Source organism: Esox lucius, chromosome 5, assembly GCF_011004845.1.
Source record: "Esox lucius isolate fEsoLuc1 chromosome 5, fEsoLuc1.pri, whole genome shotgun sequence".
NCBI classification, from domain to species: Eukaryota; Metazoa; Chordata; class Actinopteri; order Esociformes; family Esocidae; genus Esox; species Esox lucius.
The window spans coordinates 17328990-17342803 of NC_047573.1; the positions used below are offsets into that span (position 1 = coordinate 17328990).

A 13814-nucleotide genomic window follows, 5' to 3' on the forward strand; every position below is an offset into this window, starting at 1 on the left:
TTCAACCCCACCTTCCAGAATGCATTATTCTGTAGTTCCAGGGGTCGCCCGCTCTAGGACTCCGCCTAGTGGTTTAGTAGAACTGTAGGATCACTTCTCTCTTCGTCCGTCTCTCATTCGTGAGACACCGGCGCAACATATGCCTCCCAAAACAAAACACAGTAAAGCAACACAAAGCATTGAATAAGTAGCAAAATAACAGAACGGATATCAAGTCTGCTACATTATTCAGTCAAGCTAGCTAAAGCTACGCTATCATGGACCTGCAAGACACTGCCCCGGATTCGTGGGAGCAGGAGGAGGATGCGGAGGCCCGAACTGCCACCGGACTCCAGTCCGCTCTCGCCGCACTTAACGTCAATGCCAAGCCGTTTGTCCCGAACGTCAATGCGGCGGTGTTTGTACCAACCTTTCTTCAGAACACCCCTACGGAAATGCCAATATCCGATGGTCACGGTAGGTTTAGTGCGTTCTAGTTGTGGAATGTTGGAAAAACTGTATTTTGACAGCTGCTGTTTAAGCCTGGGGTACGTTAGCTTGGTATTGCTGCTCTTGCTATATTGAGTTTGTTGCTAGCAAGCTTCATAGACTATATATGATATCGCTCAACAGTAAGGTGACAGCTTGCATGGTGCGACGTTTATATCTCGGCCCACGGCGCAGAATGTTAATTGTTAAGCGGACACTAATACTCACCGTTGTACGGGTTTTTCTGTTTCGATGTCAATTTAATACCAAGAATATAGGCATCAGTATATGTAAACTTATCTCTTTACAGTTACTGAGCCAGTTGCCAGGATGGAGGTGTCTGAAACAGTTGGTATGTGTTTTTAAGTTTATTATTATGTAATTCACAATTCTTTCCATACATTAAACAATTTCATGATTTTTGACAATGACAATCATCAAAATGGTGTGTATCATGTTTTTAATAGGTCTCAAGCTTGAATTTTATCTGCCTCGCCAACTCCCAACAAGAGATTTCACATGTTCTTCAGTCAGTATTGTTTGCCATTTATTTATTCAGACATTGCAATGTCTGTTTAGGCCTACTGCTCACTGGTAGGTAGCGGAGGCCTGAAGGCCTGTTTCAGGGGAACTGATAAGCTCTAACTGGGAGGATTGGCAGGCCCCCAGTCCCTACATGCACATCTATAGCATGATGCAACATCACAGGCCTTTGCCTAAAATAGATTTGTTCACCGGACACATGAAAACAACAGAGGATATGACGTTTGTTAGACTGCTATAACCAAATGTGTCACAGTCCTTGTATTTTCGGGGAATATGGCTGTAGAGGTACTATGTTGACCAGCCATATATATCTGTTTAAGTCAGTTGTTTATGTTTAGCCAGAGAACACTGCCGGTTTGGACAACTACTCAGGTTACGTAGCCTGATTTATAGTGTGACACCTGGCCGCAACTTTAGCTTGCCAGAGAGAAGGGTAAGTTCTGAGTGACTGTTGAAGTTACCTTGTGAGTTCATATTTCAGAAGATAGTTGCCTTTTTAATGAATTGTATGAGTTTTCTGTAGTGCCATAGGCTCCCAACAGGCTTGGGGGACTTTAAGATATCGACATGTCTTCCTCCTGGGAGACAGAGCCAAGACATTTCAGGACGTTAGCCAGATCAGTGTGTGTAAGGACACACTCACTTGACTGACGACCTCAGGCACCTTTTGCCTGCTTGCCCCCACATCATATCGTAATAAAATCAGTATTGAATTGTCAAACATAGAATTGTGAACATTTTGAGAATAGCAAAACACATCGTATCGGCATCAAAACATCATGATAATATTGTATGAAGAAGTTCTAGCCAATCCCTAGTCCGAATGCATAGCATCACTTTTTTCAATCCAGGCTATTTAAATCTTCATATACTACAGTTTAAAGGTTTGGCTATGCAAGAGTAATGCACACATTATCCTCAGAGCAGTTGTCATCATCAACAGCACGGTTCTCCCGTGCAAATTGTGATTAACAAGGAATTAGCAGAGAACATAGAATCTGAAGTGTTTCAGTTCATAGATACAGAAGTTATGGATATGCTGCTATGAAAATATATTTTTTCAGATGCACAAATCCTCTGATTTAATCAGGAATTGACATCTATGGCTGCATCAGTGCTAGATTCAATAAATAAAATAATGATATTGAACCTCCATGGCATCCATGAGACTAATAAATGTGTAAAACAAACTTCATTGTCACGTTCTGTGAAGTTTGAGGTGAAAGAGAATAGTTTCAAGAGAATTGCCAAGTGCTTTGCAGTCCAAGTACTTTGCAGTACATGCTCCCTAATACTCCATCAAAACCATGGGAGCACCTGAACAGTGTGCTCTTCTCAGTTCACTTCATGTACCCATCATGGGCCTGTAAAATCTGCTGAGTGTTATTTGACTACCTATAACAAAACGGCATTGTTTTGTAGTCTACATCAATGCCAATTGAGCATTTGTGTCCTTCAGCTCCAGTAGAGAACGGAGGAGGGGTAGAAGCTGACATGGCTGTGGAGGAGACATGGGAGCAGAAAGAGGAGCCCAGGGATGGAGAACCAGGTGGGGGAGCCCTGGGAGGAGAACCACGTGGGGGTGCTCTGGGAGGAGAACCAGGCGGGGGAGCTCTGGGAGGAGATGGAGGATCCAGCGAAGCGGCAGATGGCAAAGAAGTAGAGGAGATGATGGAGGAGGAAGAAGAGGAGGAGTTGCCTGTGCTTAAAGTGGCCCCTCCCCCACCAGATGCCCCGAAGAAGGAACATGTCAATGTGGTGTTCATTGGTCATGTAGGTGCGTTCCTTCTGTGTACTCTCCCTTTGGTTTTCTTTCATACATTATTGGTTCACGCAGGGTGGATGGCAAGTGTTTTTTGGAAGTTAACAGTGTGTTTACTTGGGATTTTCTGTTTTTCAGATGCTGGTAAATCAACTATAGGAGGTCAGATCATGTGAGTGATAACTTTGTTATCCAGAACAATTTCCACATTCAGGTTATCTTCAGTAACCTGCTAAAACAACACCTTAAAACTGCTTCTAAACCTATGGTTTTCTAGATCTAAAATCTTCCATCCTTTGTACACTACCATTCAAAATAAATGGCCCTGTTTTCCATAAAAACATACATGAAATGAGTTTGAATAGGAAATACAGTCATTGACATTTTATATTGAAACAATAATTGTGTCCTTCAAGCTTTGCATTCATCAAAGAATCTGCCATATGCAGAAATTACAGCCTTGCAGTCCTTTTGCATTCTGGTTGTCAATTTGTTGAGATAATCTGAAGTGATTCCTCCCTATGGTTCCTGAACCACCACCCAGAAGTTGGATTTTCTTGATGGGCAGTTCTTACCATACGGTCAAGCTGCTCCTACAAAAGTTCAATAGGGTTGAGATCCAGTGACTGTGCTGGCTACTCCATTATAGACAGTTTGGAGCAGATGTGCTTTGGGTCATGGTCCTGTTGTAGGAGGAAATTGGCTTCATTCAAGCACCATCCACAGGGTGTGGCCTGGTATTGCAATATGGAGTGATAGCCAAATCTCAGACTTTACCCACCAAAGCACCCCATCACATTGCCTCCACCATGCTTAACAGATGGTGTCAATGTAACGTTTTGGGGTAAGCAGGACACGAGGTGAGGAGTTAAAGGACAATAAATCATTTAATAATGAAACAGAGGCGGGAAAAAACAACAAAACGGCAGCAACAAGGCAGGCATAAACACAGAACAGCAGGCAAGACGCACACAATAACTCGACAAAGGGCTGACTGAACTGGGCAAATTAAATAGGGTGCTAATGAGGGCTAACAACAAACAGGCAAAAACTATCAGAACAAAAAGGACAGGCTCCGTTCAAAAACAAAAGAAGAAAACAACTAAATAGAACAGGCTTTATTCAAGAACATACGCAAAAGGGAATATTTAATATAAACCTCACAGGCAAGAGGTAAATATTGTCCAAACAGTAAAAGTTGCATAGAAAAGAAGAAAAGCACGGAAACCTGACATAGCTCCAGAGGAGACAATCACACACAAAGACACGGGTAGCAGAGGGAACATATACAGCTCCGGAAAAAATTAAGAAACCACTGAACCTTTTTCTTTCCTTTCCAAAAGAGTTGAAAAGGAAAGTTTTGATTGAGGAACAGAAGCGTTCGATTTGCAGTGGTCTCTTAATTTTAACCCTTCTGGTCCTCACTCAAAACCTTCCTTTTTTTAATGTTTTGGAAAGGAAAGAAGGTGCAGTGGTCTCTTAATTTCTTCAGGAGCTGCATATGATGGGTCTGATGACTGGATGAGAATCAGGTGTGTGCAATTAACGAGACGAGTGCTGGATGATATGAACAGGGCGGTGGTGTCAGAAGGTCGGAGACGTCGAACGCCGAAGCCAGCCCGGAACGGGCGGAAGAGGCAGCAGATGGCGCAGTCGTCACAGTCTGTGTTCTTGTGCCCATCTCAGCCTTCTCTTTTTATTGGCCAGTCTGAGAAATATTTTCTTTGCAACTCTGCCAAGAAGGCCAGCATCCTGGAATCGCCTCTTCACTGTAGGCGTTGAGACTGGTGTTTTGCGGGTACTGTTTAATGAAGCTGCCAGTTGAGGACCTGTGAGCCCTTAGAGCCAGTTTGCACTGTTCTGTCAAAGGATTTCTTGCATGGAATAGACTTTATTTCTCAGAACTAAAATAGAGGGACGAGTTTTAGAAGAAAGGCCATTCTGGCAATTTTTAGCCTGTTTTGAGCCATTTTGAACCCACAATTGCTAATGCTCCAGATACTCAACTATTCGAAAGAAGGCAAGCTTTTTTGCTTCTTAAACCAGCCCAACAGTTTTCAGCTGTGCTAAAATAATTGTGAATGTTTTTTTATGATCAGTTAGGTTTTTAAAATGTTAAACTTGTATTAGCAAACACAACTTGTCAATGGAACACAAGACTGATGGTTGCTGTTAATGAGCTTCTGTACACCTATGAATATATTCCTTTAGAAATCCTTTCCAGCTACAATAGTCATTTCCAACATTAACAATGTCTACGCTGTATTTTGGATCAATTTTATATTATTTTAATTGACAAAGAATTAGCTTTTCTTTTGAAAACTAGGACATTTCTAAGTGACCCCAAACTTTTAAACGGTAGTGTATTTATCAGGCACCAATCACCAAGATTTATCAGACAATATCTGTTCTTCTGTCTTGTTCTAGGTATTTGACAGGGATGGTGGAGAAAAGAACCCTTGAGAAATATGAAAGAGAAGCAAAAGAAAAGAACCGAGAGACATGGTGAGCCCACCTTCTGTTGTGACTAGATTTCTTCATGTTTAGAAATACATGAAGAATTTGTATTCTTAAGCATCAATTTCAGACATTCAGTTAGTTTCTTCTGCTCCCCAGGTACCTGTCCTGGGCACTGGACACAAACCAGGAGGAGAGGGACAAGGGAAAGACGGTGGAGGTTGGAAGAGCCTACTTTGAGACTGAAAAAAAGCACTTTACTATACTGGACGCCCCTGGCCACAAAAGCTTTGTTCCCAACATGATCGGTGGAGCGTCACAGGCTGACTTGGCAGTGCTGGTGAGTTTTCCCAAATAAAGCTTTGTCACTGTGTCCAAGCCAATGGAAGGCATTGCATTAGCCACTTTTCGTATCTGCTGTGTTGAGGCAAAACATGCCCTTGTGTTCCTGTTAGTTGAATAGTTGGGTTGTTGCCAGTATGCATCCTGACTGGGACTGCCTTTGTTCAGCAGTAAAAGGTATAAATTCTAACAAGCATTCTTTTTTTTATGCATTGGTACTGTAGAGAGTGAGACAGGGTATATACAGTGTACACAGGATATATATGGTATATCCCAGTACCTTCAGAATAAATCATTAAGAAGTTTAGCTGCCATGTTGGCCAACTCAATCGCATTGTTTGTGGTTTAACTGTAAACAGGCACTTAACAACTGCTTATGAAATGTCTCACTGTAAATAAGCAAAAAGCAAGCAGTGACATTAACATAGTCTTTACATTGATTTGCCTTTGAGGTCATTTGTATCCAAGTCACTACTGTGCTGTGGTTTCCAAAGATTGCATGTCTTATTTTTGGTTGGTGCTGTAATTGGACATCTTCATACATTTTAAAAAAATATTAAAAAAAAAACAGGACAACCCAGAAGCGTGAAGTATCACTTACCAACAGCTGTGGAAGAGAAAGTGTCTCCATCAGAACATTCAGCCACACTGGCCAAGCTTTCTCTGTATTTTATTCTGAGTACAGTAGTGGTCTGTCATTATGTTCTCCCTATTCTGGTCTAATGTAACACTGTGTTGTGGTCAGGTGATCTCTGCCAGAAAAGGAGAGTTTGAGACTGGTTTTGAGAAGGGAGGCCAGACGCGAGAACACGCCATGCTGGCCAAGACGGCTGGAGTCAAACACCTCATCATCCTTGTCAACAAGATGGATGACCCCACAGTCAACTGGAGCTTGGAAAGGTTAGTCAGTTCAACAGACATGCACGAATATTTGACTGAAGAGGAAATACTGTTAAAGCTGAATAAAGCTTAATGCAAAATCGACAACTTCCTATCTTGGCCATTTGACTCATGCTGCTTGCCTGGTTAAAATTGGACGGATCCTAAGATAGTGTATGTTCCTCAGTCAGTCACTGCTAACACATTACAATGTCTTCATATTGAAGGTATGAAGAATGTAAAGAGAAGCTAGTGCCGTTCCTGAAGAAAGTGGGCTTCAACCCAAAGAAGGATATCTACTTCATGCCGTGCTCTGGGCTGACAGGAGCCAACCTGAAGGAGCCATTAGAGGAGTGCACGTGGTACACGTAGGTCCACATCTGCTCCAGTCTCTGCATGAACCTCAGTCCCTTTAGAGCTGAATGATGGATGGTCTTGATTCTCACAGCACTCCATTAAATAAATGTATCTCGTGTCTCCTCCCTAAAACCGTTCTGCTGGAGCTTTATGAACTATAAAGTGGTGTTATTTTCCCATAATGAATGAGAAAGTGTGTAACTGTTGTATTTTAAAAGATTAACATTGATTGTTCTTCGTTGGCAGCGGTTTGCCATTCATCCCACATCTGGACAGTCTGCCAAGCTTCAGCCGAATCACAGACGGACCAGTCAGATTACCCATTGTTGATAAATACAAGGTGAGCTAAACTGCTGTCCCATATCTGTAACTCTGTTTTACTCTCTGTAACCCTGTATTAATGGCATAACGAGCAGTTAACAAACATAATAACGAATCAAGATGATAATCTTCCTAGTAATTCATAATCAATTAAACATATATTGTCTCAGAGATTGACAGAAGTTTATAAAATAATTGCCAGAAGCCAGCTTTGTACAGCTGCTACACCACACACATAAACACATACAACACAGAGAAATCCAGAGACAGCAGAAGCACTGACATTTTCTTTAAAAGACTATTGAAGCTTTTTAGCGCTGGTTTCAGCAATGTGTGGGTGTGCTTTGGAACTGGTTAGAGGACAAAACATTTGATGGTTTGAATTAAGTCAGTTTCTAGCTTTCTCAGCAGGTCTCACACAAACACACCCACTGTGGTTGTGTAAGAAGGGTGTAATTACACCCTGGAGGTCCAACTGGCTCACAGTTCTTATGAGATTAAGGTCCAGTTGATTGGATGCTAGTAGTCGTCTTAGTTGAGATAATAGAGAACGGAAAACAAAAATGTGCATCATTTTAAGCAACCAATGAATCTCCACCACACACTCTGGTGTGACATGTTTAATGGATGAATACATATTTATTGAACTGGTAGAATAAGGTTTAACCTGGCCAGCAATGTGCTCTGTGTTTAGGATATGGGGACAGTGGTCCTGGGGAAGTTGGAGTCTGGCTCAATTTCCAAAGCCCAGCAGCTGGTCATGATGCCTAACAGGGTAAGGCTCACCAGTGGTCTCATTATTCTCTTGGACAGAAAACGTCACTCAAATGAATTACCAAGTTAACACATACCTTTTAGTCATTTAGCAGACGCTGTTACACTGACATTGCTGATAGCTACGGTCCTGTGAAGAAGTAAGTCAACCCCCTGGAAATGTCTTATTTGTTTTGAAACATCTGGACACCTGGATATTTTAGCTAAATTCCAACCACATTCATTGATAATGGTAAACTTTTTTTAACAAATCACAAAAATAACTTTGTGCAATTAAAACAAACATAATTGCAATTTCCTTACAGTTCAAAAAGTAGAAAGGGAGGTTTATGGAGTGGCTGAGTCAAAACCTAGATGTACATTTTATTGAAATGCGGGGTGGGGACTTGAAGTGGTCGGTGCAAGCAAGAAAGCCCTTAAAATGACAGAGAAAAAGCAGTACTGTAAAAAAAGTCTTCCTAGTCAATGTAAGAGACTGATAGAGTTACAAACAGTGGCTAAATAGTTTCAGGCGAAAGGGGCAGCACCAGCTATTGACGCTGATGTGTACTTATTTTTCTTCACTATAAAAATGCACCTGATTTTTGATGAAGAAATGATTGCAAATAATCTTTCCGTGTCATTTGTTTAATTAGGTTACATTTATCATTTATACATTTATAGGATTACATATGAGTATGTCAAAAAAAAAAACTTTCCAGGGTGTGTACTTATTCACATCACTGTACATTGAATAAGAAATCTTATTACTATTACTGGGTTGTGTGGGTTTCCCACCTAGCTATATGAATCTACCAATAGTTGCTCTGGTTAAGGGCGTCTGCTGAATGACTAAAATATAAATTATAATTATAATTGAGACACCACCCTTTTTTTTTGCCCTCCCGTGGGCTCACCACCCACAGGAGGGACCATAAGGGGCCGGTGCGAAGAGGATCGGGCGGCAGTCGAAGGCAGGGGCCTAGACAACCCGATCTCTGGACACGGAAACTGGCTCTAGGGACGTGGAATGTCACCTCGCTGGCGGGGAAGGAGCCTGAGTTGGTGCGTGAGGTTGAGAGGTTCCGATTAGAGGTAATCGGGATCACCTCTACACACGGCTTGGGCTCTGGAACCACACTCCTTGAGAGAGGATGGACTCTTCACCACTCTGGAGTTGCCCATGGTGAGAGGCGGCGGGCTGGTGTGGGTTTGCTCATAGCTCCCCAGCTCTGCCGCCATGTGTTGGAGTTTACCCCGGTGAACGAGAGGGTCGTTTCCCTGCGCCTACGGGTCGGGGATAGGTCTCTCACTGTTGTTTGTGCCTACGGGCCGAACGGCAGTGCAGAGTACCCGACCTTCTTGGAGTCTCTGGGAGGGGTGCTGGAAAGTGCTCCGACTGGGGACTCTATTGTTCTACTGGGGGACTTCAACGCCCACGTGGGCAACGACAGTGACACCTGGAGGGGCGTGATTGGGAGGAACGGCCCCCCGGATCTGAACCCGAGTGGTGTTCAATTATTGGACTTCTGTGCTAGTCACAGTTTGTCCATAACGAACACCATGTTCAAGCATAAGGGTGTCCATCAGTGCACGTGGCACCAGGACACCCTAGGCCGCAGGTCGATGATCGACTTTGTTGTCGTCTCATCTGACCTGCGGCCGTATGTCTTGGACACTCGGGTGAAGAGAGGGGCGGAGCTGTCAACTGATCACCACCTGGTGGTGAGTTGGATCCGATGGCGGGGGAGGAAGCTGGACAGACTCGGCAGGCCCAAGCGTACTGTAAGGGTCTGCTGGGAACGTCTGGCCGAGTCTCCTGTCAGAGAGATCTTTAACTCCCACCTCCGGCAGAGTTTCGACTGGATCCCGAGGGAGGTTGGAGATATTGAGTCCGAGTGGACCATGTTCTCCACCGCCATTGTCGAAGCGGCCGCTCGGAGCTGTGGCCGTAAGGTCTCCGGTGCCTGTCGAGGCGGCAATCCCCGAACCCGGTGGTGGACACCGGAAGTAAGGGATGCCGTCAAGCTGAAGAAGGAGTCCTATCAGGCCTGGTTGGCTTGTGGGACTCCTGAGGCAGCTGACGGGTACCGACAGGCCAAGCGGGCTGCAGCCCGGGTGGTTGTGGAGGCAAAAACTCGGGCCTGGGAGGAGTTCGGTGAGGCCATGGAGAAGGACTATCGGCTGGCCTCGAAGAGATTCTGGCAAACCATCCGGCGCCTCAGGAGAGGGAAACAGTGCCCTACCAACGCTGTTTACAGTAGAGGTGGGCAGCTGTTGACCTCAACTGAGGATGTCGTCGGGCGGTGGAAGGAGTACTTCGAGGATCTCCTCAATCCCGCTGACACGTCTTCCATTGAGGAAGCAGAGGATGAGGGCTCAGAGGTGGACTCGTCCATCACCCGGGCTGAAGTCACTGAGGTGGTCAAGAAACTCCTCGGTGGCAAGGCACCGGGGGTGGATGAGATCCGCCCTGAGTACCTCAAGTCTCTGGATGTTGTGGGGCTGTCTTGGTTGACACGCCTGTGCAACATCGCGTGGCGGTCGGGGACAGTGCCTCTGGGATGGCAGACCGGGGTGGTGGTCCCTCTTTTTAAGAAGGGGGACCGGAGGGTGTGTTCCAACTATAGGGGGATCACACTTCTCAGCCTCCCCGGGAAAGTCTATGCCAGGGTTCTGGAGAGGAGAATACGGCCGATAGTAGAACCTCGGATTCAGGAGGAACAGTGTGGTTTTCGTCCGGGCCGTGGAACACTGGACCAGCTCTATACCCTCTACGGGGTGTTGGAGGGTTCATGGGAGTTTGCCCAACCAATCCACATGTGTTTTGTGGATTTGGAGAAAGCATTCGACTGTGTCCCTCGCGGCATCTTGTGGAGGGTGCTTGGGGAATATGGGGTCCTGGGTCCTTTGCTAAGGGCTGTCAGGTCCCTGTACAACCGAAGCAGGAGCTTGGTCCGCATTGCCGGCAGTAAGTCAGACTTGTTCCCAGTGCATGTTGGACTCCGGCAGGGCTGCCCTTTGTCACCGGTTCTGTTCGTAATTTTTATGGACAGAATTTCTAGGCGCAGCCAGGGGCCGGAGGGTGTCAGGTTTGGGGACCACACAATTTCGTCTCTGCTCTTTGCAGATGATGTTGTCGTGTTGGCCCCTTCTAACCAGGACCTTCAGCATGCACTGGGACGGTTTGCAGCCGAGTGTGAAGCGGTGGGGATGAAAATCAGTACCTCCAAATCTGAGGCCATGGTCCTCAGTCGGAAAAGGGTGGCTTGCCCACTTCAGGTTGGTGGAGAGTGCCTGCCTCAAGTGGAGGAGTTTAAGTATCTAGGGGTCTTGTTCACGAGTGAGGGAAGGATGGAACGGGAGATTGACAGACGGATCGGTGCAGCTTCTGCAGTAATGCAGTCGATGTATCGGTCTGTCGTGGTGAAGAAAGAGCTGAGCCGCAAGGCGAAGCTCTCGATTTACCAGTCAATCTACGTTCCTACTCTCACCTATGGTCATGAGCTTTGGGTCATGACCGAAAGGACAAGATCCCGGATACAGGCGGCCGAAATGAGCTTTCTCCGCAGGGTGGCCGGGCGATCCCTTAGGGTGAGAAGCTCGGTCACCCGGGAGGAGCTCAGAGTAGAGCCGCTGCTCCTCCACATCGAGAGGGGTCAGCTGAGGTGGCTTGGGCATCTTTTTCGGATGCCTCCGGAACGCCTTCCTGGGAAGGTGTTCCGGTCCCGTCCCACCGGGAAGAGACCCCGGGGAAGACCTAGGACACGCTGGAGGGACTATGTCTCCCGGCTGGCCTGGGAACGCCTCGGTGTCCCCCCGGAAGAGCTAGAGGAAGTGTCTGGGGAGAGGGAAGTCTGGGCATCCCTGCTTAGACTGCTGCCCCCGCGACCCGGCCCCGGATAAAGCGGGAGAAGATGGATGGATGGACACCACCCTTTTTGGATTCTCATACATTTATGCACCAGTGTTAAAGATGTCACTTCAGAATCCATTGATCTTATTTTTTTTTTAGTCCAGGATTAGGCTTAATCTGTGGTCTCGAAACAGGCCCTTAAAGTATAACACATACACGGCACCGAATGACATGTGGCATGTTATTCACACACGCAGCACACCGTGGAGGTGCTGAGCCTGCTGTCTGATGAGGTGGAGACAGATGAAGCAGTTCCAGGAGAGAACCTCAAGCTAAGGCTGAAGGGCATCGAGGAAGAGGAGATTCTGCCCGGCTTCATCCTCTGTAACGCTGAGAACCTATGTCACTCCGGACGTACCTTTGATGCACAGGTAGCGAAGGTCCTCTTTCGGCTCGGTTGGGAGAGCACAGCGCTCGCAACACCAGTGTAGTAGATTCAATACCTGGGACTACCCTTATTTAAAGTAATCAGTGCACGCATGCAAGACTTTAACTTTAAGGAATAGAAGCATCTACTAAATATAAGGTGTATATTGTTATCTGACAAAGATAGACTTCATATGAGGTATGCAAAATGCTTGTGAATTTTATGTTGGATTGACCAAAAAGTGTCTTATTTTCCAGATCGTCATCATTGAGCATAAATCCATCATCTGCCCAGGATATAATGCAGTCCTACACATTCATACCTGTATTGAAGAAGTACAAATCACAGTGAGTTGCTGAGTTACATTAGCTTAACCCGACCGGCTGTCTAGTCCTAGTATAGTTTGGCATCTGAAGATATATCCTCTGTCAGAGAATAATGCTCATTAGTAATTACACCAGTTCATTAGTAATTATATCTGTTCATTAGCATTTACATCTGTATTCAATTCTTTCCTGAGGCCTTAATCTGTCTAGTCGACAAGAAGACGGGTGAGAAGAGCAAGACGCGACCTCGCTTTGTCAAACAGGACCAGGTGTGCATTGCAAGGCTACGTTGTGCCGGAACCATCTGCCTTGAAACCTTCAAAGACTTCCCACAGATGGGGAGGTTCACCCTACGAGACGAAGGTAATGTCTGTCAGAGTGGGCGTGTCTCAATTGATTTGGTCAGAAAACCATAGATAAATGGAACATTAAAGAGTTTTAAAACTATGTAATGGCATACATTTTCAGGCAAAACCATTGCTATTGGCAAAGTTCTGAAGCTGGTACCAGAGAAGGACTAGTGAAGCTACATGGAGTCCTGGGACAGTTGTCATGACAGAGGAGGAAGCTGCTGGCGCCAAACTAGCCAGCCGTCCCCTCTAACTCACCACTATCTGCTGAAGAAGGCGAGGAAGAGGACAGCAAATCACGTTTGAAAATAAAGAAGAAACTTTAAAAGTGACTGAATCCGTTTTTATGATGAACATTATTAAAGCAAGACAAGTTCATTGTGTCAGCTTTCTCATATTGAGAGCTCAGCTATGCCACTAATGTAGCTACTACCCTTCCCCAGGCCAAACTCACTCTGCGCTGGTCCACCTTTTGTTTTAGAAATGGGAATGAATGCAGTGTCACTTTGTTCGGCAAGAAAAAGACTGGTGTTGCATCTGGTTGCAACCCGTGTGGACCAGAGTTATTAGTATCCATTCAAATCCAAAATATACCAAAATATTTTGGTCATAGGTGTCCCCATACCAAAATCCTAATCTGGTATGTTCACACATACACAATGAAACAAACATGGTTCCTGTTGTGAATGTGTGTTGCCATGTTATCAATCAATCAACAAACATGAAAATAAAATATCAAACTGAGAAAAAAGCTATAAGCTTCAGTTTATTTATAAGTTTTTACTACGTTCGTTAAACCTTTCATTATCAGATATTAACGGAAGTTGACAGAAATTGTCATCAAATGTGTTTGAGGTTTTAGATTTCTTGCCCTTTTTCCTGCTTCTATTATATCAAATGGGAGAAAACTACTGCTCTCTCTTCAACTGGGGCACTGCCGGGTGAAACACATCATTACTATCAGTGTGAC

The 13814-nt window shown here is 45.1% G+C and overlaps 1 protein-coding gene across 1 annotated transcript; it reads left to right on the forward strand.

The window, feature by feature from the left end:
• Nucleotides 1–58: 58 nt before the first annotated feature.
• gspt1 (G1 to S phase transition 1) lies at nucleotides 59–13586 on the forward strand. The gene is made up of 14 exons (XM_010895561.3): nucleotides 59–456; nucleotides 779–820; nucleotides 2474–2791; nucleotides 2915–2948; nucleotides 5204–5281; nucleotides 5393–5573; nucleotides 6321–6475; nucleotides 6682–6822; nucleotides 7058–7151; nucleotides 7827–7907; nucleotides 11999–12172; nucleotides 12426–12515; nucleotides 12689–12857; nucleotides 12963–13586. The coding sequence occupies exons 1-14, from the start codon at nucleotides 258–260 to the stop codon at nucleotides 13013–13015; spliced, it is 1809 nt and encodes a 602-aa protein (XP_010893863.2). The 5' UTR covers nucleotides 59–257; the 3' UTR covers nucleotides 13016–13586.
• The last annotated feature ends 228 nt before the right edge of the window (nucleotides 13587–13814 follow it).

Bases quoted from the DNA above. Each gene is read 5' to 3' on its own strand.
- gspt1 (XM_010895561.3), top strand. From the start codon at position 258: ATGGACCTGCAAGACACTGCCCCGGATTCGTGGGAGCAGGAGGAGGAT. The intron at 2,949-5,203 runs GTGAGTGATAAC...GTCTTGTTCTAG, and splicing joins ACTATAGGAGGTCAGATCAT to GTATTTGACAGGGATGGTGG. The intron at 12,516-12,688 runs GTGAGTTGCTGA...TTCTTTCCTGAG, and splicing joins TTGAAGAAGTACAAATCACA to GCCTTAATCTGTCTAGTCGA.